The sequence below is a fragment of the Rhinopithecus bieti genome, unplaced genomic scaffold (assembly GCF_001698545.2).
Source record: "Rhinopithecus bieti isolate Rb0 unplaced genomic scaffold, ASM169854v2 scaffold_1017, whole genome shotgun sequence".
Taxonomy (NCBI): Eukaryota; Metazoa; Chordata; class Mammalia; order Primates; family Cercopithecidae; genus Rhinopithecus; species Rhinopithecus bieti.
Window position 1 is genome coordinate 1,203,896 of NW_016803657.1, and position 20,856 is coordinate 1,224,751.

Sequence of the window (20,856 nt, forward strand, 5' to 3'; positions counted from 1 at the left end):
TTTTTTTTTTTTTTTTTTTTTTTTTTTTTTGAGACGGAGTAGTTTCGCTTTTGTTGCCCAGGCTTAAGTGCAATGGTGCAATCTCTGCTTACTGCAACCTCTGCCTCCTGTGTTCAAGCAATTATCCTGCCTCAGCCTCCCGAGTAGCTGGGATTACAGGCATGCACCACCATGCCCAACTAATTTTCTATTTTTAATAGAGACAGAGTTTCTCCATGTTGGTCAGGCTGGTCTCCAACTCCCGACCTCAAGTGATCCGCCTGCCTCGGCCCCTCAAAGTGCTGAGATTACAGGTGTGAGCCACCATGCCTGGTCTATACAACTCTTAGAAGAAAACATAGGTGTAAAATTTTTTAACCTTGGATTATGCAGCAGTTTCTTAGGGATGACACCCAAAGCACAAGTAACTAAAGATAAAAATAGATATATTGGACTTCATCAAAATTCAAATCTTATGCTGTAGGGACCCTATCAAGAAAGTAAAAGGATCCTGGGCAACATGGCAAAACCTCGTCTCTACCAAAAATACAAAAAATAGCCAGGGATGGTGGTGTACACCTGTAGCCCCAGTTACTTGGGAGGCTGAGGTGGGAAGATCACTTGAGCCCAGGAGGTTGATGCTGCAGTGAACTGAGATTGTGCCACTGCACTCTAGCCTGAGTGGCAAAGCAAGACCCTATTTCAAAAAATAACAAAAAAAAAATAAGGCCGGGCGTGGTGGCTCATGCCTGTAATCCCAACACTTTGGGGGGCGAGGTCGGTGGATCACGAGGTCAGGAGATCAAGACCATCCTGGCTAACACAGTGAAACCCCATCTCTACTAAAAATACAAAAAATTGGCCAGCGTGCTGGTGGGTGCCCGTAGTCCCAGCTACTCGGGAGGCTGAGGCAGGAGAATGGTGTGAACCCGAGAGGCAGAGCTTGCAGTGAGCCAAGATTGCTCCTCTGCACTCTAGCCTGGGTGACAGAGCGAAACTCTGTCTCTAAAAAAATAAAAAAAATAAGGCCAGGCACGGTGGCTCACGCCCATAATCCCAGCACTTTGGGAGCCTGAGGTGGCAGATCACCTGAGGTTAGGAGTTCAAGACCAGCCTGGCCAATATTATGGTGAAACCCCGTCTCTACTAAAAATACAAAAATTAGTTGGGCGTGGTGGCAGGCACCTATAGTCCCAGCTACTCGGGAGGCTGAGGCAGGAGAATCACTTGAACCCAGGAGGCGGAGGTTGCAGTGAGTCGAGATCATGCCACTGCACTCCAGCCTGGGCAACAGAGCGAGACTCCATCTCAAAAAATAATAATAAAAAAATAAAAAATAAAAGGACAGCCCACAGAATGGGAGAAAATATTTGCAGGTTATTTATCTAATAAAGATCTAGTGTTCAGAACATATAAAGAACATTTTTTAGCTCAGGACTGAAAAGATAACCCTAATTTAAAATGGGCAAAGGATTTGAATAGACACTTCTCCAGAGAAAACATACAAGTGGCCAAAAAGCACATATAAAGATGCTCAGCATCATTAGGTCTTAGGGAAATGCAAATCCAAACCACAAAATGGTGCACCCAATGTGGAAGACAGTTTGACTGTTCTTCAAAACCACACTCAAGGTTACCATATGATCTTGCAGTTTTACTCCTAGGAATATACCAAAGAGAATTGAAAACATATGTTCACACAAAAACATGTACACAAATGTTCATAGCAGCATTTTGTTGTTGCTGTTTTTGAGATGGAGTCTAACTCTGTTACCCAGGCTAGAGTGCAGTGGTGCCATCTTGGCTCACTGTAACCTCTGCCTCCCCAGTTCAAGCGATTCTCCTGCCTCAGCCTCCTGAGTAGCTGAGATTGTACGTATGCACCACCACACCCGCCTAATTTTTTTTTTTTTTTTTTGTATGTTTACTAGAGACAGAATTTCACCTTGTTGGCCAGGCTGGTCTTGAACTTCTGACCTCAGGTGATCCACTTGCCTCGGCCTCCCAAAGTACTGAGATTACAGGCATGAGCCACTGCACCTGGCCAATAACAGCACTTTTTATAATAGCCACAAGGTGGAAATAATCCAAATGGCCATCAATTGATGGATGAATATAAACAAATATCCACACAGTGGAATATTATTCAGCCATAAAAATAGATATAACATACTGACACAGGCTACAACATAGATTAACCTTGGAAACATGCTAATGTTTCCTATGCCTATGATTCCATTTCTGTTAAATGTATTTTGTAGAATAGACAAATCCATAGAGACAGAAACTAGATTAATGGTTGCCAAGTTCTAGGAGTGGGGGAATAAGGAATGACTGCCAAGGGTTGCAGGGTTTCTTTAGGGGATGATGAAATTTTCTGGAATTACATAGGTTGTTTGTACAACCTTGTGAATATATTAAACATATTAAAAACCATTGAATTTTATGGTATGTCAATTATATCCCAATTAAAAACAAAAACCAGGGGTTGAGCCAGCTTTGGCCTGCAGGCTGTAGTTTGCCAACCTCTCACCTAGACATTGAGTTTCATTATGTATGTAATAATGCATTTACTTGTGTCAAAATTAGAAAGATCTCAAACGTTATACAGGGAAAAGCCCCTTCTAATTCTTTTCTCCAGGCAAAGACAAAGGAGTCTTTGACAGTACATTTCACTGAAAATTAAAAGAGGCCAGGTGTGGTGGCTCATGCCTATAATCCCAACATTTTGGGAGGCAGAGGCAGGCAGATTGCTTGAGCTCAGGAGTTCAAGACCATCCTGGCCAACAGGCTACACCCATCTCTACAAAAAATACAAAAATTAGCTGGGTGTGGTGTCGTGTCCCTGTGGTCCCAGCTGCTCAGGAAGTTGAGGTGGAAGGCTTGTACCTGGGAGGCAGAGGTTGTAATGAGCCAAGATTGTGTCACTGCACTCCAGCCTGGGTGACAGAGCCAGACCCTGTCTCAAAAAAAAAAAAAAAAAAGAAAAAGAAAATTAACAGATATGCAAAAAAGTGCACAGAAGTGGACAGCTCCATGGATTTCACATAATCAGCATGCAGGTTGGGAAACAGCATAACCAGCAAAGCCCCCTGAGCCTCCTACCAGTTACCACCCAGTCCCCTCCCAAGGTAGCCAGCATCCTGGCATCCAGATGGTTTTCACTTTCCCTGGTTGCAAACTGCTTTGCTTAACGAGCTTTTTTTTTTCAGACAGAATCTTGCTCTGTCACCCAGGCTGGAGTGCAGTGGGGCAATCTTGGCTCACTGCAACCTCTGCCTCCGGGGTTCAAGTGATTCTCCGGTCTTAGCCTCCCAAGTACCTGGGATTATAGGCGCCTGCCACCACACTTGGCTAATCATTGTATTTTCAGCAGAGACGGGGTTTCACCATTTTGGCCAGGCTGGTGAGCTCAGGTGATCCACCCGCCTTGGCCTCCCAGAGTGCTGGGATTATAGGCGTGAGCCACCACGCCTGGCTTGCTTTTCTTACCAAGCTTGAAATGCAAAGATGAACAGTGTAGTCTTTATGACTGAATGGTATGGATGCTTTTCACTGTCATTTTTGGATATGGTACAATTTTTATCTCTAGTTTAATGGCTCCATGGCTATGCAGGCAGTGACAATGACAGCACACAACAGTGTTGGGTTTTCTTTTACTCTGTTTTCCTAATGACTTAGTGTTTGGATTTTACCCTTTAGAAGTTGGATTCAAACTTCCCTCTTCAGGTAGCCCCTAAGTGTCATGGGCTCAAACACCCACTACTGAAAGGGTCTCCTCTTTTGATGGTAGTTTTTGGCAGACCTGGAAGGAGACTGTGTCACATGCCCGTAAACAAAACCAGTAATTGACTGGGTGAAGACGAAATGCCTCATCAACTGCCAAGCCTGTCTCCCTTAGATCATTAGCCCATGATCCCTTTACAAACCTCAGCCTCGGCTCTGCTTTTATTGTTTTTCACTTCATAGCACTGCCTTTGCTATGTCCTTTAGTTCACCATCTATGAATTGGCAAGAAAAATTATTTTCCTGCCAGGCACAGTGGCTCATTCCTGTGATCCCAGCACTTTGGGAGGCTGAAGTGAGAGCATTGCTTGAGCCCAGGAGTTGGAGACCAGCCTAGGCAACATAGAGAGACCCCATCTCTACAAAAAATTTAAACAAAAATAAAAAAATTAGCCGGGTGTGATGGCACTTTTGTGTAGTCCTGGCTACTTCAGAGGCTAAGGTAGGAAGATCACTTGAGCCCCAGAGTTCAAGGCTTCAGTAAGCTGTGTTTGCACCACTGCATTCCAGCCTGGGTGCCATCTCGGCTCACTGTAACCTCCACCACCCTGGTTCAAGTGATTCTCCTGCCTCAGCCTCCTGAGTAGCTGGGATTATAGGCGTACACCACTACACCAATAGACAGAGCAAGACCCTATCTCAAGCAAGGAAACCCCCCAAAATTACGATTTTCCCAACAAAATGCAGGCAGTGGTCCCAAAAGTAATACAGATGTTTCGTATCATGTGATTTTATTCCTCAGTAACCTTCCTCTGTGAAATCGTCTCTAAGAGGGCTAAATTATCTTTTCTTTTGGACTGTGTTGTTAAAATGAAAAGTTCATTTTACTGATACATGATCTACCTTTCCATGTAATTTTTTAAAAAAGCCCTTAATAGCTCTACAGATGTGAGCCCTGTAAAAATTCTTTGTCTTGGGCAGTTCTTTCTCTTGGATTTTCTGTACTATTTTTTTCCTGCATTTTTTGTGTCTGTTTGTATGGACCTCAATGCTTTTCTCCTTACTCATCCTTCCAGCTATCTCCCCAAGTGGGATGGATTCCCAGTGTTGCTTGGAGGACATTCCCACAGTCCAGGAGCCACATACAGACAGTTGTGGGTGTGTGAAGGCTCACAAGTGATTGCAGTTAGATATTTCCAGATTCTTCTTTATAAACACTGATCAGTTTGCATAACCACCAGCAAAGAAGAGAATACCTCTTTCAATCTTTGACAATCTAAGAAGTGAAAAGTGGTGTATCTCTTGTTTATAGCAATGTTTACAGGTTTTGTTTTAGGGCTTTCTATTTATTCAATTATTATTATTATTATTATTTGAGACAGAGTCTCGCTCTGTCACCCAGGTTAGAGTGCAGTGACACAATCTCGGCTCACTGTAACCTCAGCCTCCAGGGTTCAAGCGATTCTCCTGCCTCAGTCTTCCCAGTAGCTAGGATTACAGGTGCCTGCCACCACGCCCAACTAATTTTTGTATTTTTAGTAGAGACAAACCCCTGACCTCAAGTGATCTGCCTGCCTTGGCCTCCCAAAGTGCTGGGATTACAGGCATGAGCCACCACAGCTGGCCTATTTATTTGATTATATCATCTGTAAATAGTGATACTTTTCCCTCCTTTCCAATTTGTGTATCTCCATAATACATCTTGTGAATCTAGCTGAGTTGGCTAATGCCCCAGAACAATGTAGATAACATTGGCAATCAAGGTTGTCCTTGCCATGTTTTGACTTTAATTGGAGTGCTTCTAGCACTGCCTTGGTAAACATGATACTGAGTTTTGGAGGTTAGGGAAGTATTTAGGCCAGAGGTTAGAGACCAGTCTGGCCAACATGGTGAAACCTTCTCTACTTAAAGTACAAAAATTAGCCAGGCGTGGTGGCGTGTGTCGGTAATCCCAGCTACTCAGGGGGCTGAGGCAGGAGAACCGCTTGAACCTGGGAGGTGGAGGTTGCAGTGAGCTGAGATTGTGCCACTGCACTGCAGCCTGGGTGACAGAGGGAGACCCTGTCCCAAAAAAGGAATGAGATTTTTTTCTTTGTGACCTACCACATGGAAAGGTTTGGATATATTTTATGGCATTGTGTGGGAAAAACGCAAACTGTGTGCTTCCTGTGCCGTCACATCGCCACAATCATGACAGCAGAAGAGTTCTGTGACCAGCTGTGTTGGGTCTCTTCCCCACACACCAAGCAGCAGACACCCGCTGCGTGCACTCTGATTTAATTCCAAAACTATTTACCCAGAGATAGCATCAGATTCCATGAGTTGAGAGCTCAGTCCCCAAGTCTGCCTCCCCCCACCTTCAGGCACTAGCTGCAGGTCGGGGCCTCGGGCCTCCAGAACTTCTGACCAACTGGCTCCAGGTTGGGGTTTCCACAACTCCCTCTTTGGGCTCAATTTGCTGGAGCGGCTCACAGAGCTCAGGAGAACACGTTTACCAGTGTATTACAAAGGATGTTACAAAGGGTACAGATGAAGGGTACAGGGCGAGGTGTAGGGGAAGGAGCGTGGAGTTTCCATGCCCTCCCTGGGCGTGCTACCCTCCAGGAGCCTCCAGAGCTGAGATCACGCCACTGCACTCCAGCCTGGGCAACAGAGCAAGACTCTTTCTCAAAACAAAATGAAACAAAACAAAACAAATCTCCTGTTACACATACACATTTCTGTCTTATCCTTTCGCCTTCCTTTATGAACATTGTTGGTACGTTCAATGGAATTAGGGAAATTAGTTGGGAAATGTTGGCAATTGTTGGACATGAGATGATAGTGGCTTAGAAAGAAAATGTTGCAGGTAGACCTTCCATGACTTGGTAATGGATTGATTACTAGGTATATTAATCCGCGTTCATACTGCTGTAAAGGACTGTCTGAGACTGGGTAACTTATAAAGGAAAGAGGTTTAATTGACTCACAGTTCACAGCATGACTGGGGAGGCCTCAGGAAACTTACAGTCATGGCAGAAGGTGAAAGAGAAGGCATCTTCTTCACAAGGCAGCAGGAAGAAGTGCCAAGCGAAGCAGGGAGAGCCCCTTATAAAACCATCAGATCTCGCCAGGCGCAGTGGCTCATGCCTGTAATCCCAGCACTTTGGGAGGCCAAGGTGGTCCTACCACGAGGTCAGGAGATCGAGACCATCCTGGCTAACGGTGAAACCCCGTCTCTACTAAAAATACAAAAAACTAGCCAGGCGTGGTGGCGGGCACCTGTAGTCCCAGCTACTCGGGAGGCTGAGGCAGGAGAATGGTGTGAACTCGAGAGGCGGAGCTTGCAGTGAGCTGAGATCGTACCACTGCACTCCAGCCTGGGCAACAGAGCGAAACTGTCTCAAAAAAAAAACCCAAAAAACCAAAACCCATCAGATCTCGTGATAATTCACTATCACGACAACAGCATGGGGGAAGTGCCCCCGTGATTCAATTCCCTGGTCTCTCACTTGACACATGGGGATTATGGGGATTACAATTCAAGACGAAAGTTGGTTGGGGACACAAAGCTTACCCATATCACTAGGTGAAAGACGAATAAGAATCAAAGATTACTTCCGAAAGGCCAAGGGTTTTGTTTTGGAGGTGTTACGTGTAAGCTCTTTGTGCACTGCCCCCATCAAGGTGTTAAATAGGTCATTAGGCAGCGCTCTGGTCAGGACAGGAGGCAGAAGTGTCTCAGTCACCACAGCTGCAGGATTGGATGAGACCTCTCAGGAGAGGGAGAGCAGAAGGCATAGACTGTGCACAGAAGTCTGTTTGCTTTGCAGACTTAGAGGGAGTTGATGTTTGCTTTTATTCTCTCCATGAAGTATGTGTATGAAGCAGGGTCCCAGTTGAGAGTCAGTGAGCACGTATTGGAGGTTTTGTTGTTTTTGTTTGTTTTTGAGACAGAGTGTCGCTCTGTCCTCCAGGCTGGAGTGCAGTGGGATAATCTCAGCTCACTGCAACCTCTGCCTCTCAGGTTCAAGTGATTCTCCTGCCTCAGCCACCCGAGTAGCTGGGATTACAGGTATACCACGATGCCCGGCTAATTTTTGTATTTTTAGTCGAGTTGGGGTTTCGCCATGTTGGCCAGACTAGTCTTGAACTCCTGACCTCAAGTGATCCACCTGCCGCAGCCTCCCAAAGTGCTGGGATTATAGGCGTGAGCCACTGAGCCCAGCCTTGTATTGGAGTTTTGAGGACTGAGGAGAAAATTTTACTTTGGAAAATGGGAAAATAGACCCACTAGAAGCTTTGGAAGGATGGCTGGGCAGTGTGGAGTGCCACTTTGGGACTTCATGTCATAAAATTTAAAGGGAGACTAGTTGGGTTGATTGGTTCAGGTGCCAGGGGTAAGTGGCTCATTGGGCTTAACCTGCACTAGGGTTTTGTCTGACAAGTAATGGAGGCGGGTGGAGCTAGAGAGGCAAGGGAGCTTGCAAATGTGTGATGATGCTGATGGAGGACCCCAAATTCTGAGAGGAGTGAGGGGGAAGGAAGTGAAGCCATGAGGGGCGTTGTGAACAGGGACCAAGTGCTGGTGTCAGTGTGCCCAGACTTCCTGCAGAGGCCAACGGATTGTCAGAAAGGGCAGAAAGGGGAGTGGCCCGAATAATGAAGGCAGCAAGGCTTGAGGCTGAGATTTTAGAGGGGGCAGTTCTTGGTGATGGCAAGGAGAGGGTAGATCAGAAAAGGCAAACGCAAGAATAGGTGGAATTGGCTGGCCGCGGTGGCTCATGCCTGTAATCCCAGCACTTTGAGAGGCCGAGGTGGGTGGATCATGAGGTCAGGAGATCGAGACCATCCTGGCTAACACGGTGAAACCCCGTCTCTACTAAAAATTAAAAAAAAAAAAAAAAAAAATTAGTGGTGGTCACCTGTAATCCCAGCTACTCGGGAGGCTGAGGCAGGGGAATGGTGTGAACCCGGGAGGCGGAGCTTGCAGTGAGCCACTCCAGCCTGGGTGACAGAGTGAGACTGTCCCAAAAAAAAAAAAAAGTATAGGTGGAATTGAGGCAGTCAGTGAACAGTCAGGAACGTTTGAAGGCTCATCCATGTGGATGTGCACAAGGAGGTGACAGGAGGGGGACAAGAGAAGGAGGTGACAGGAGGGGGACAAGAGGAGGCGGTGATTGGGAACTGAGAGGAGTGGCAGAGGACAGTAGAGACAGCAAAGAGGAGGGTTGTGGCTTGATGGCATGGTCTTCCGAGAAGCCGAGGTTTTGAAGAGAGGAGATCTAGGCATGATTTAGAAGTATGAAGGGACCAGGCTCCCAGGCACCTGGTGTGTGAAAGGAAGAACAGCCTCCCTAGGCAGGATTCTATCAGGACCAAAGGGAAAGGGCCCTTCAGAGAAGACAGCCCATGTACTGGAACACATGTGAAAGGCTTTGGGAGGTCTGGAAAGGAGATAAGGGTGAACAAGAATGTATTGCCTCCTCCGGGCAGTGCACTGGGCATGCAGATGCGCCTGGGAGCCAGCGGTCCCTGCCTTAGCTGCTTGTGGTCTGATGGAGTAATTGAGGCACAGTGGTGGCAGCTGGCTAAGCACCTGTGGCCTGCTTCGGATCTGGACTTCTTGTGCGGGCTGGCTCTCCTGGGCACCAGGGCTAGGGGGTTACAGGGGGTATGTGAGTGACGCCTGCTTTGGGAACATAAACCCCCTTCCCCTGCCCCCATGTGCGCTGTGACCCGTGCCCTCGCAGTCCTTTCTCTCGAATCATCCATGCGCCCCTGGAGCAAGCTGGGGCGTCTGTGAAGGGGTGGGTGAGAACGGGCTGAGGTTGCGCCTGCCCCGCAGTCACCCGCTCTCCCCTCTCCCCCGCCCCTGCCGTCCTAGACACCATCCGGAAGATGAAGAACGATTTCCGGAAGATGGAGGATGAGATGGACCGGCTGGCCACCAACATGGCAGTGATCACGGACTTCAGCGCGCGCATCAGCGCCACGTTGCAGGACCGCCACGAGCGCATCACCAAGCTGGCAGGTGGGCACCGCCAGGTGGGGCCTGCAGTGGGCCTTTCCTGGGGCTCTGGGGCTAATGTCACCCTCCGTCCCCCAGGGGTCCACGCGCTGTTGAGGAAGCTGCAGTTCCTCTTTGAGCTGCCTTCGCGCCTCACCAAGTGCGTGGAATTGGGCGCCTACGGGCAAGCGGTGCGCTACCAGGGCCGCGCGCAGGCCGTGCTGCAGCAGTACCAACACCTGCCCTCGTTCCGCGCCATCCAGGACGACTGCCAGGTCATCACGGCCCGTCTGGCCCAGCAGCTGCGGCAGCGCTTCAGGTGTGGCCCCTCTGCCCTGACCCCAGCGCTCCCACCGGCCCCAAGCCCCATCTATGCCCGGCTCCTGGGCCCTCCTGGAGCTGTCGCCCTGCCCTGTGCTTTGCTTTCCTGCTCCTGCCCCATCCACCGGCACAGCCCCAGCCCCGCCCTTCACTACCTCTCCCTCCTGCAGGGAGGGCGGCTCAGGCGCCCCGGAGCAGGCGGAGTGCGTGGAGCTGCTGCTGGCCCTGGGCGAGCCTGCGGAGGAGCTGTGCGAGGAGTTCCTGGCACACGCCCGCGGCCGGCTGGAGGAGGAGCTGAGAAGCCTGGAGGCCGAGCTGGGGCCCTCGCCTCCGGCTCCCGACGTGTTAGAGTTCACCGACCATGGAGGCAGTGGCTTCGTGGGCGGCCTCTGCCAGGTGGCGGCGGCCTACCAGGAGCTGTTTGCGGCCCAGGGCCCAGCAGGTGCCGAGAGGCTGGCGGCCTTTGCCCGGGAGCTGGGCAGCCGCTATTTTGCGCTGGTGGAGCGGCGGCTGGCGCAGGAGCAGGGTGGTGGTGACAACTCGCTGCTGGTGCGGGCGCTGGACCGCTTCCACCGGCGCTTGCGGGCTCCCGGGGCCCTGCTGGCCGCTGCTGGGCTCGCAGAGGCTGCCACGGAGATCGTGGAACGAGTGGCCCGCGAGCGCCTGGGCCACCACCTGCAGGGTCTCCGGGCGGCCTTCCTGGGCTGCCTGACTGACGTCCGCCAGGCACTGGCAGCGCCTCGAGTGGCTGGGAAGGAGGGCCCTGGCCTGGCCGAGTTGCTGGCCAATGTGGCCAGCTCCATCCTGAGCCACATTAAGGCCTCTCTGGCAGCAGTGCACCTTTTCACCGCCAAAGAGGTGTCCTTCTCCAACAAGCCCTACTTCCGGGTACGCCTCCTCTTGGGTGTTCCTTATTCAACCTGCCGGTTGACCCTCCAAAACCTTATATACCAGTGCTTGGGAAACTGGGGAAACCAGGCACTCTGGGTGTGGTTTCAGGTTCTTATGCACAGTCTGGGGGTGGGGGGGAAGGTTCGGGGATCTGCAGCTGGGCTGAGAAGCAGGGCATGGTGGGGTCCCCAGTGTTGACTTTCTCTGCCCCCACTCAGGGAAGCTGCTACAGGGTACTTAGAATGCAGGATGATGCTGTCCCTTGCAGAGGGGGCTGGGGCACTTAGAGCCCCAGCAGAGGGTCATTAACAGCCTTACCTGGAAGAGGGGACCTGCTGTGGACCTGGGCACCTTCTCCTTGCAGGGTGAGTTCTGCAGTCAGGGTGTCCGTGAGGGCCTCATTGTGGGCTTCATCCGCTCTATGTGCCAGACGGCTCAGAGCTTCTGTGACAGCCCTGGGGAGAAAGGGGGTGCCACACCACCTGCCCTGCTCCTGCTGCTCTCCCGCCTCTGCCTGGACTACGAGACGGCTACCATCTCCTACATCCTCACTCTCACTGATGAACAGTTTCTGGTGCAGGTGAAGCACTAGCTCCTAGTCGGGCAGGGAATGGTGGTGTGGGGAATGCAGGTGGCTGGACAGTACCCTCATGGCCAGAACCCGGACCAGCTGCCTGTGTGTACCCCAGCCTCCACCTTGCCCAATCTGTGCCCAGCTTCTGGTTGGCAGTGGCCCCTGAGCTGCCCCCCCATACCCACTCCCTCTGTCCTCTGCCTCTTTGGCTCAGGATCAGTTCCCAGTGACGCCCGTGAGCACACTGTGTGCAGAGGCCAGGGAAACGGCACGGCGGCTGCTGACCCACTACGTGAAGGTGCAGGGCCTGGTCATATCACAGATGCTGCGCAAGAGCGTGGAGACTCGGGACTGGCTCAGCACTCTGGAGCCCCGTAATGTGCGGGCCGTCATGAAGCGGGTGGTAGAGGATACCACTGCCATCGACGTGCAGGTGCTGCCCAGGCTGGCTGGGGGAGCCCTGACGCAGGCTGGGGGTGCTGTCCCTTCAAGAGGGGCTGGGGAAGCAGAGGATCACTAGCAGTCTCTGCCTGGAGGAGGGGATGTGTATCTGGGCTTCTCATGGGGCCAGTTCTGTAGCCAGGGCATCCGTGAGGGAACCCCAGGGGAACAAGTCTCCAAGGATGAAGACGAAAGGGGCTGGGCAGTGCCTATGTCCACGGTCTTGTTCCTCCTCAGCCCAGGACTATGACATCTTCGCCCCTATTTTACCTGTGGAGAAGCAGAGGCTCAGGGTTACCCAGGAAGTCAGGGCAGGGTTGGTGCTGGTGCCGATGCTGAAGCTGAAGATTAGGCCTCAGACCAACTCTTGTGTCCTGCCTTTGCCCCACTCCACTGGTTCTATAAATAGCGACCACGTACCTACTAAATAGCAGGCCTTGTTGTTCTTGTAATGCTTGAGTAGCTGACTTAGGGCATCCTCAGCACCGATGGGCTGGTGGTTTCCCCTGGCTCTGGCTTCCTTGCAGTACCTCTTTTTACCACCAGGTGGGGCTTCTGTACGAAGAGGGTGTTCGCAAGGCCCAGAGCAGCGACTCCAGCAAGAGGACCTTCTCCGTGTACAGCAGCTCTCGGCAGCAGGGCCGCTACGCCCCCAGCTATACCCCCAGGTCTGGCTGGTCAGCGGAGCCCCAGGGGAAAGGGACAAAAGAGGGCGAAGGTGCAGAGCGGGCTCTGATTCCTTGTCTCCCCCAATCCAGTGCCCCGATGGACACCAACCTCTTGAGCAATATCCAGAAGCTATTCTCTGAACGTATTGATGTGTTCAGCCCTGTGGAGTTCAACAAGGTCCGACTTCCAGCGTGACTCAGACTTCCAGGGAGCCCGGGGAGGGTTGTCTGGAGCAGCCCCACACCTGCCCAAGGAGCTCCAGGACTCTGACCAACTGGGGGTGACCCTGACCCTCCAGTCTCTGTCTCTAGGGCTGTTTTTAGGTAGTACAGAGTGCCCTGCCCCCAAATCCCACAGCCGTTGTCCCAACCTTGGTGTGTGCCCAGCCTGAGTCTCTGGGTGCTGACCTGGGATGACTCTGCCCTCGTCCTTATCCCCACAGTAGTCTTGGGGCCTTCCCAGGGTTTTCTCTTCACCCATGGTTCCTGCCCCACCTCACCCCAAGCTCAGGGATGCCTCTGATTGCTGGGCCCTACCTGTCCCCTGCCCGCCAGATGACGGCGCTAATATTGTATCCCTCCGCTCTTATCTGGCCCTGGAGACTTTCTGCCTCATCCCAGCTACTTCCATCGTATGTCTCCCCGGCCCCTGCTTGGAACTTCGGTGACCCCCCCCCCCCTTTAGAGCTCCGGGCGACCCCCCCCCCCCCTCAACAACTGCTGTCCCCAAGCTGCATCCCTGTATACCTGTCTGCAGGTGTCGGTGCTTACTGGCATCATCAAGATCAGCCTGAAGACGCTGCTGGAGTGTGTGCGGCTGCGCACCTTTGGGCGCTTCGGGCTGCAGCAGGTGCAAGTGGACTGCCACTTTCTGCAGCTCTACCTGTGGCGTTTTGTGGCCGACGAAGAACTGGTGCACTTGCTGCTAGACGAAGTGGTGGCCTCGGCTGCCCTGCGCTGCCCAGACCCTGTGCCCATGGAGCCCAGTGTGGTCGAGGTCATCTGCGAGCGCGGCTAGGCGCAGCCGCTGCCATGCACAGGCCTGTCCCGGTGCCCCATGGCACCCAGGCTCTGGTCTCCGGCCCAGTGGTCCCCGCAGGCAGGAGTCAGGACCTACCTAATAAACGTGTGGCCTCCTCCTCTCGCTTGCTGGGCGGGCCTTTCCAGGGGCGGGGTTTTGAAGCTGAGGCTTCTGCGGCACCCGCGTCGAGTCCGCCCCCGAGTGCCGATTGGCTGGTATGCTGGGCCCAGAATGGGCAGGGGGCGGGTCCACTTAAAAACCCTGGGACAAGAGCGGTCCTTGTCTGCACTCGGTGTTCAGGCAGGTGCAGGCGCCGCAGGGCCGGTTCCTCCGCGCGGCCGAGTCCATCTCCTGGGAAATGGGGCGGACAGTGTTTCCTTGATCGACAGTTGTGAGCGCCCTCTCTCCGGCGGAGCGGAGACCATGGCCCCCCCTCAGGGCCCCCGGGCCCCGCTGGAATTCGGAGGGCCCCTGGGTAATGGGGCAGAGAGAAGGGACCTGGGGCAAAGACTGAGCGAAGGAGAGCTGGAGGGGGTGAACTAAGAGCGGGGACAGGATCTGAGGATGGAAGGTTTTGGGGGTGTCGGAGGCAGAGGGACCCGGGGGTTTGCAGCGAAGGTGTCTGGAGAGGGAGAGCTGAGCAGGGGTCGGTTTTGGGGGCTGCAGAACGGGGATTTATGGTGTCGACTGGGAGCAGGAGGAGGGTCCTCGAGGGGGGAGCGGGGGACCAAGATGGACGCCTGGGAAGGGAACTGGGAGGCAGCAGGGTGCCTGAGGGCTGAGGAGGGGTGCAGAGGCACACTCTGGGAATGCCGAAAGGGTCCCGCAGAGACGTCAGAGCGCCCGTGGGGGACGGGGGGGACCTGGGGCGCTGGGGGCGGACGCCCGATGTGATGGCCCATCCCGCAGGCGCCGCGGCTCTGCTGCTGCTGCTGCCCGCCACCATGTTCCACCTGCTCCTGGCAGCCCGTTCGGGCCCCGCGCGCCTGCTGGGTCCACCCGCGTCCCTGCCTGGGCTGGAGGCGCTGTGGAGCCCACGGGCGCTGCTGCTGTGGCTCGCCTGGCTCGGCCTGCAGGCGGCGCTCTACCTACTGCCGGCGCGCAAGGTGCGGGCGCCGCTCGCGGACGCTCGGGGAGGGCGGGGTAGGGAGGAGGGAGGCGGAGGGGCTCGGCGAGGGAGAGGACGCCCCGGGCCTTATCAGAGCCCCTTGGACCCGCAGGTGGCTGAGGGGCAGGAATTGAAGGACAAGAGTCGCCTGCGCTATCCCATTAACGGTGCCTGGGGGACGGGCCCTCGCGCTGGAGTTAAGCGGCCGGGGGGTGGAGCTCCAGCCCTAGCGGGGAGGTCCACGGAGATTGGCCCCAACCCCAGGCTCCTTTGTATGCCTCTCTTTTTGAGCCCCAGGACAGACGCCGGGGGCTCTCCCTAAGCCCCTCGTCCCCACACCCTTACCCCATTTACTGCTACTCCCGTGCACCACAACAGTGCCTGGGGTGATCCTCTGAAGGCCAGGGTGGCAGCCTAATGCTTGGGGCAGGGTCTGCGGCCCCCCTGAGTTTTGGGCTCTGTGTGTGTTCGCGGGGTGGGGATGTGGAGGCGCGCAGCCCCAGGGCTCACTGTGTGCTGTGGTTTTAGGCTTCCAGGCCCTGGTGCTGACAGCCCTGTTGGTGGGGCTGGGAGTGTCAGCGGGGCTGCCTCTGGGGGCGCTCCCGGAGATGCTCCTGCCCTTGGCTTTTGTCGCCACCCTCACCGCTTTCATCTTCAGCCTCTTTCTCTACATGAAGGCGCAGGTAGCCCCAGTTTCGGCCCTGGCACCTGGGGGGAACTCAGGTGAGAGGGGTTCTAGGGGTGGAGATAGAGGCAGATCGGGGCGTCTGCCTGTACATTCACTCTCCAATATATTCCAGGCAATCCGATTTACGACTTTTTTCTGGGACGGGAGCTCAACCCTCGTATCTGTTTCTTCGACTTCAAATATTTCTGTGAACTGCGACCTGGCCTCATTGGCTGGGTATGTTGGGCTTGACTGAGTTGGCCTAAGGCCAGGGGGAGGGTTAAGGTGGGTAAGCAGCGCTTGGGCAGGGCAGGGCCAAAACTGTGCAGACACGAATCATTAATCATTCCTATTCCACAAACATTTGTTAAATCCGCCTGGGCCCTAGGCACTGCTCTAGGTACTGTGAGACAAAAATAAAGTTAGAGGCAAGAAAAACGTCTTTGCCGCAGAGAGCCTACATTCTGGTGGGAAAGACAGACAAAACATAAGTAAAGTATATATAGCATGTCAGGGATGATGTTAGGAGAGCACGTGCAATTCTCAACAGCAGTCAAGCACAAAATCTATTTCCAGGGAGTGACTGCATGCTACTTGGTGGTCAAAGCAGTGCACAACCTGAAATTGATCACTGGGTTTAGCAACCTACCCGTCACTGGTGGCCTTGACAACATTCCAACTGTGATCTCTGGTTCTGTGGCCAAGATGACCCAAAGAGACCCTTGGGCAAGGCCTCTCCTGTTGCCCTGGAAATTATCTTACCCGAGGCAGGAGTGCCAAGTGCCCACCCTGGATCTGGGCCCTGGCCTGACAACACTTTCTGAGGCCACTTTCTCATCTGTGAAATGGGATAAAATTAAAGCTTTCTCCTAAGATTACTGGGAAGATTAGAAGAGGTAATCTGTATGACAGAACAGAGCTCAGTGTAAAATGCAGGCACCCAGCACAGGGTTGCTCTGGCTAGCCACCACTGAGCACGTACCACTTGCTAGGGACGCTGTGGAGGACTTCAAACACGATGATGCCATTGAGTCATGACAGGCCCATGATTGTTCCCATTTTTCACACAGGGGTGGGGAAAGTAGGCTATGGAGAGGGCAAGCAACCCGCCCAGGTGATGCTGAGATTTGAAACCAACTCTGTTTGAGCTCTGAAGCCTCAGCCCCCAACTGCTCCCTGGGCTGCTCTCTGCAAGACCTTAAGACAGACAAGGCAAGAAGAAACAAGCTGCGGACACCTTCCTGTCTAGTCTCTGTCCTTGGGTCCAAGGCCTGGATCCACTTAACAAAGGGTTGGAGTGTAACTGACAGCTGAGAAGGGCAGAGGTTAGCCACTGCTCTGCCCACGGCTGCCACCTCTGTGGAGACGATTGCCCTGTTCCCCCTCCCCCAGGTCCTCATCAACCTGGCCCTGTTGGTGAAGGAGGCAGAACTTCGGGGCAGTCCCTCACTGGCCATGTGGCTGGTCAATGGCTTCCAGTTACTCTATGTGGGTGATGCCCTCTGGCACGAGGTGAGGCTGGACTGGACGAGGGTGGGTGTCTGAGGGCCACATGGGGACTATGCCAGTGTGTCTGGGTCTTGTCCTTGCAGGAGGCCGTCCTCACCACCATGGATATCACACATGACGGGTTTGGCTTCATGCTGGCATTTGGGGACATAGCCTGGGTGCCCTTCACCTACAGCCTGCAGGCCCAGTTCCTGCTGCGCCACCCGCAGCCTCTGGGGTTGCCCATGGCTTCTGCCATCTGCCTCATCAATGGTCAGTCAGGAAGGGGCAGCAGGCTGGGCCCATCTTTCCCCTCTCCTTTTCATTCATGGTCTGTTTACATGCACACCACATAGGTGCTAACCCCCAGGGTCCTCTCTAAAGCCAGGGGTGGGGTCCTGGGTGTCCAGGCAGAGTCTGGGCTGCAGATAGGTTGGGCAGAAGGTCATGCTCAGACAGGAGGCTGTAACCCTTGACCCTGACCACTTGTTCACACTCTCTCACCAGCTATTGGTTACTACATCTTCCGTGGGGCGAATTCCCAGAAAAACACTTTCCGAAAGAATCCTTCTGACCCCAGAGTGGCTGGTGAGCTGGGTCTCTAGGGCCATGGGTGAGGTGGGGCTGCTGGGCTTCCTGGGAACTCCCCACCTGCTATCTTTCTCCAGGGCTTGAGACCATCTCTACAGCCACAGGGCGGAAACTGCTGGTGTCTGGGTGGTGGGGTATGGTCCGCCATCCCAACTATCTTGGAGACCTCATCATGGCTCTGGCTTGGTCCTTGCCCTGTGGTGAGTGCCCCATGTGGATAGGGGCAGGAACATATGGGGGGAAGGGGTGGCTCAGCGACCATAGGATGCCTACCTTGGGTATGCACCAGAGAGAGTAGTCAGAGAGCTGGGATGGACCCAGTGTGTGGCTGGGGCACACCTCTGTGCCAACCTAGTACGGTATGCCTAGATACAGACCCTGGAGCTTTTGCTGCTGAGCCCTGATGCCCACATGAGCCATTAGGTGTGGAAATGTTTGCGAACTGAGGGGTAGAGGGGGCTGGCAGGGTGGTCACAGAGCCTCCTTCTCTACAGGGGTGTCACACCTGCTGCCCTACTTCTACCTCCTCTACTTCACCGCGCTGCTGGTGCACCGTGAGGCCCGGGATGAGCGGCAGTGCCTGCAGAAGTACGGCCTGGCCTGGCAGGAGTACTGCCGGCGTGTGCCTTACCGTATCATGCCCTACATCTACTGAGGCGACTCCACCACCCCACGTGGGGGCATATGCCCACTCATCCACCAGCACACCCAGGACCAGGAGCCTGGACACACTTGGGACTCAAGGGCTTGTACCCCACCTGGCCCTGAGGATGAACAGCCTCAGAGAAGAGGTGGTTTAGAGCAAGGAAAAAAATGAAACCAGTGACCAAAATCGGAGATGCTCTTCCTCCTTTGGATGAACACTGGGAACCCTTGGTGTGCTTCTCTCCCCTAGGACTGGCTGGGTCAGCACTGAACAGGGAGAAGCTGAGCAGTGGCTTGTGGGCCCAGGAATCTGGGGCCTCGTGGGACAATAGCTATCCCTCAGAAACAGGCAACAGGGCTGACCAGTCACAGCTTTATTAATGACCAGGGTCCCCAGTTCAGCCAGGGAGCTCCTCAATAAGAGTCCTTGGGGCAGGTGGCACGGGGCCTCCCCAGAGCCGCTCCAGCTCCCCAGTGAGGGCGGCCACCTCCTCGGCTGCCACAGCATGGGCTTGGTGAGCCCTGGCGCAATCTAGAGCCAGGGGTGTGAGGGCTGCCTCATTTTCATTGGTCCAGGCCAGGAGGAACTGGCACTTTTTCCGGGCCCGGTAAAGATGATCTCGCTCTTCTCTAGCCACAGCCTGTTTCCGGGCACGCCCTAGGGTCTTTGCCAGGTCTCCCAGTGCTGCCAGCGTGTAGCCTTTCTGGTTGGTCGGGCCCTCGCCCAGCAGGATGCGGGCGACCTCGTGCATAGCCCCTCGTGTGCCCAGGGGCCCAGGCGGGTGCTCGCCTGCTTCCAGCACGTGGGCTGCGGCCTGCAGGGCTTCTTCCGCAGAGGCGAAGACTTGCTGGGCACTCAGGGCTCCGGAAACGCCGAGCAGTGTAGCACAGAAGTCAGAGAGCAGTGCGTCGTCACCGCCGTGATATAGGGCAAGAGTATGCGCGTAGGCGAACAGCACATTGGGCAGCTGGAAGCGCACGAGCGGCGAGACTGGGCCGCGGCTCAGGCTGACCAGCGTGGGGATGTGGGTGGGTACGGCGGGCGTGCAGGCCCCCGGGACATCTCCAAGAACCAACTCGGCGGCCGCGAGCTCCGCGGCGAAGGCATCTTTCACAGATTCCGGCGGGGTCCTCGCAAGGGCGGGCTCTAGCCCCACGGCGTCACTGCCCGGGGCATCATCCAGCTCCTCCAGAAGCCGCGGTCCGGCTCCGCGCTTCCACCACCACGGCCGCCATGGAGGCAGCAGCCGCCCGGCCTCACCACGGCTCAGCAGCCGCTCGAAGGCAGTTTTTTCGGCCGGCGCCAGCCGCTCCCACAGTCCCGAGAGGCCGCCGGGCGCCGGGCCGGGGCTAAGGCCTGTTTCCCCAAGCTCGTCCTCGGTATCGCGTTGCTGACGCAGCCGGCGTAGGGCGCTTGCCAGGCGGCTGGGCGAGGCGCTGCGGCCGCGGAGCTCTCCCAGCACCTGGTCACGGTAGAAGTTTTCTGCGCAGGTGCCATGCGTCCGGTAGCAGCGCAGCGAGCAGTAGGGCGCATTACAGCGAGGGCAGGTGTAACGTGCGGGCTGGGCCTCCCCCGCGGGGCAGAAACCACAAGGCCCGACCGGCTCCATAGCAACTGGCACCGCGATCTACCTGCGAACGCACGTCGGGGGTAGTTCCAAACTTCCGGGGCTTATTCGATTACTTCCGGCTCACCGTGGGGTCGACGACGGTCTGTCGTTTCGCAAAGCTCCCCAGGATTCTGAGCAACTTCCGCCTACGCCCGAAAGCCGAGCCCCACCCCTTTCCCTAGTAGGGTGAGAGCAGGCCCAGAAGCCCGGCGTCAGGTACGAGCTCCGCCCTGTGCGATGGCGCAAGGAGCGGAAAAATGGGTGTGGCGAGCGCTCCGCCGGTGCCACCTCTCCCCCTAGCGGTCACACCAAAACGTGGCCCGATCATCTAAAGAGAAAACCCTTTTTAGCACTATAATGCGCTGTGGCAGAAATCCACGTTTACTAAGCACCTACCCTGGGCCAGTAATTGTGCCAGGCCTCAGAAGGGCGATGCATCCCTGCGCTGTACACAGACAAATAATAATGCACTAGGGGACACAGACGAATAAAAGGGCCGTCGGAGTCAGGCGCGGTGGCTCACGCCGGTAATCCCAGCACTTTGGGAGGCCAAGGCGGGCAGATGCCCTGAGGTCAGGAGTTTGACAACAGCCTGACCAACATGGAGAAGCCCCATCTCTATTAATACAAAATTAGCCGGGCGTGGGGGACGGGTGCCTGTAGTTCCAGCTACTCCGGGGGCTGAGGCAGGAGAATCATTTGAACCCGGGAGGTGGAGGTTGCAGTGAGCCGAGATCGTGCCACCGCCCTCCAGCCTGGGAGCCTGGGCCACAGAGAGGAACTCCACCTCAAAAAAAATAAATAAAAAGCAGTATTTAAGAAATATTTGAGCTCCTATTTTTTTTCCTCCAAAACTGACTCTTCTTTTCATTAAGTATCTTCTCATTAAATGCCACTATTCATCCATCTCATTAAGTGCAGGCCCCATTCTAGGTGCCAAGAACACAGTGCACATCAAAGGGAGTCGGGGGTCCCTGTTCTAATAGAGCTCAGTCTTGTGGTGTGAGTGGGGGTGTGATGAACCAAACTGTGAGTGTTCTTTGCATCCCTACTACTACTACTGGTGGTCTAAGCTTCCTGACCCCTCACGTGGATGACAACACATTGTGTTTTTCCTTTCTTGCCAGCCCTCCAGAA

General features: G+C 54.5%; 3 protein-coding genes across 6 annotated transcripts in view; 2 read left to right on the top strand and 1 right to left on the bottom strand.

Moving 5' to 3' along the window:
• The window catches only part of VPS51 (VPS51 subunit of GARP complex), a 25,337-nt gene extending 11,607 nt beyond the window's left edge, over positions 1-13,730 (top strand). For 2 of the 3 annotated variants that reach the window (XM_017893454.1, XM_017893463.1), the window contains 8 exons: positions 9,572-9,718; positions 9,794-10,013; positions 10,186-10,903; positions 11,271-11,486; positions 11,695-11,913; positions 12,468-12,589; positions 12,680-12,767; positions 13,347-13,730. In XM_017893454.1, coding sequence (XP_017748943.1) covers positions 9,572-9,718; positions 9,794-10,013; positions 10,186-10,903; positions 11,271-11,486; positions 11,695-11,913; positions 12,468-12,589; positions 12,680-12,767; positions 13,347-13,607 — 1,991 coding nt within the window. In that variant the 3' untranslated portion in view covers positions 13,608-13,730. Of the gene's footprint in view, positions 1-9,571; positions 10,014-10,185; positions 10,904-11,270; positions 11,487-11,694; positions 11,914-12,467; positions 12,590-12,679; positions 12,768-13,346 lie in introns of all 3 variants that reach the window. The other variant, XM_017893447.1, reaches the window with a different exon arrangement.
• Positions 13,613-18,301, top strand: TM7SF2 (transmembrane 7 superfamily member 2). Of its 2 annotated transcripts, none has more exons than XM_017893494.1 (10): positions 13,613-14,085; positions 14,520-14,716; positions 14,831-14,915; positions 15,247-15,441; positions 15,519-15,622; positions 16,778-16,897; positions 16,978-17,146; positions 17,381-17,461; positions 17,542-17,664; positions 17,959-18,301. In XM_017893494.1, the coding sequence occupies exons 1-10, from the start codon at positions 13,647-13,649 to the stop codon at positions 18,117-18,119; spliced, it is 1,674 nt and encodes a 557-aa protein (XP_017748983.1). In that variant the 5' UTR covers positions 13,613-13,646; the 3' UTR covers positions 18,120-18,301. The 2 variants fall into 2 exon arrangements, with proteins under 2 accessions (XP_017748983.1, XP_017748974.1); XM_017893485.1 differs by having other exon boundaries at positions 13,745-14,085; positions 14,831-14,885.
• Positions 18,302-18,468: 167 nt separating this feature from the next.
• Positions 18,469-20,265, bottom strand: ZNHIT2 (zinc finger HIT-type containing 2). Its single transcript, XM_017893507.1, has one exon. It carries the CDS (start codon positions 19,717-19,719, stop codon positions 18,508-18,510), a length of 1,212 nt encoding a protein of 403 aa, XP_017748996.1. The 5' UTR covers positions 19,720-20,265; the 3' UTR covers positions 18,469-18,507.
• Positions 20,266-20,856: the final 591 nt, after the last annotated feature.

Excerpts from the sequence above, each read along its gene's own strand:
- TM7SF2 (XM_017893494.1), top strand. The coding sequence starts at position 13,647 with ATGGCACCCAGGCTCTGGTCTCCGGCCCAGTGGTCCCCGCAGGCAGGA. Across the intron at positions 17,147-17,380 it reads TGCCATCTGCCTCATCAATG|CTATTGGTTACTACATCTTC; the intron begins GTCAGTCAGGAA and ends CTCTCTCACCAG. Across the intron at positions 17,462-17,541 it reads TTCTGACCCCAGAGTGGCTG|GGCTTGAGACCATCTCTACA; the intron begins GTGAGCTGGGTC and ends ATCTTTCTCCAG.
- ZNHIT2 (XM_017893507.1), bottom strand. The coding sequence starts at position 19,719 with ATGGAGCCGGTCGGGCCTTGTGGTTTCTGCCCCGCGGGGGAGGCCCAG.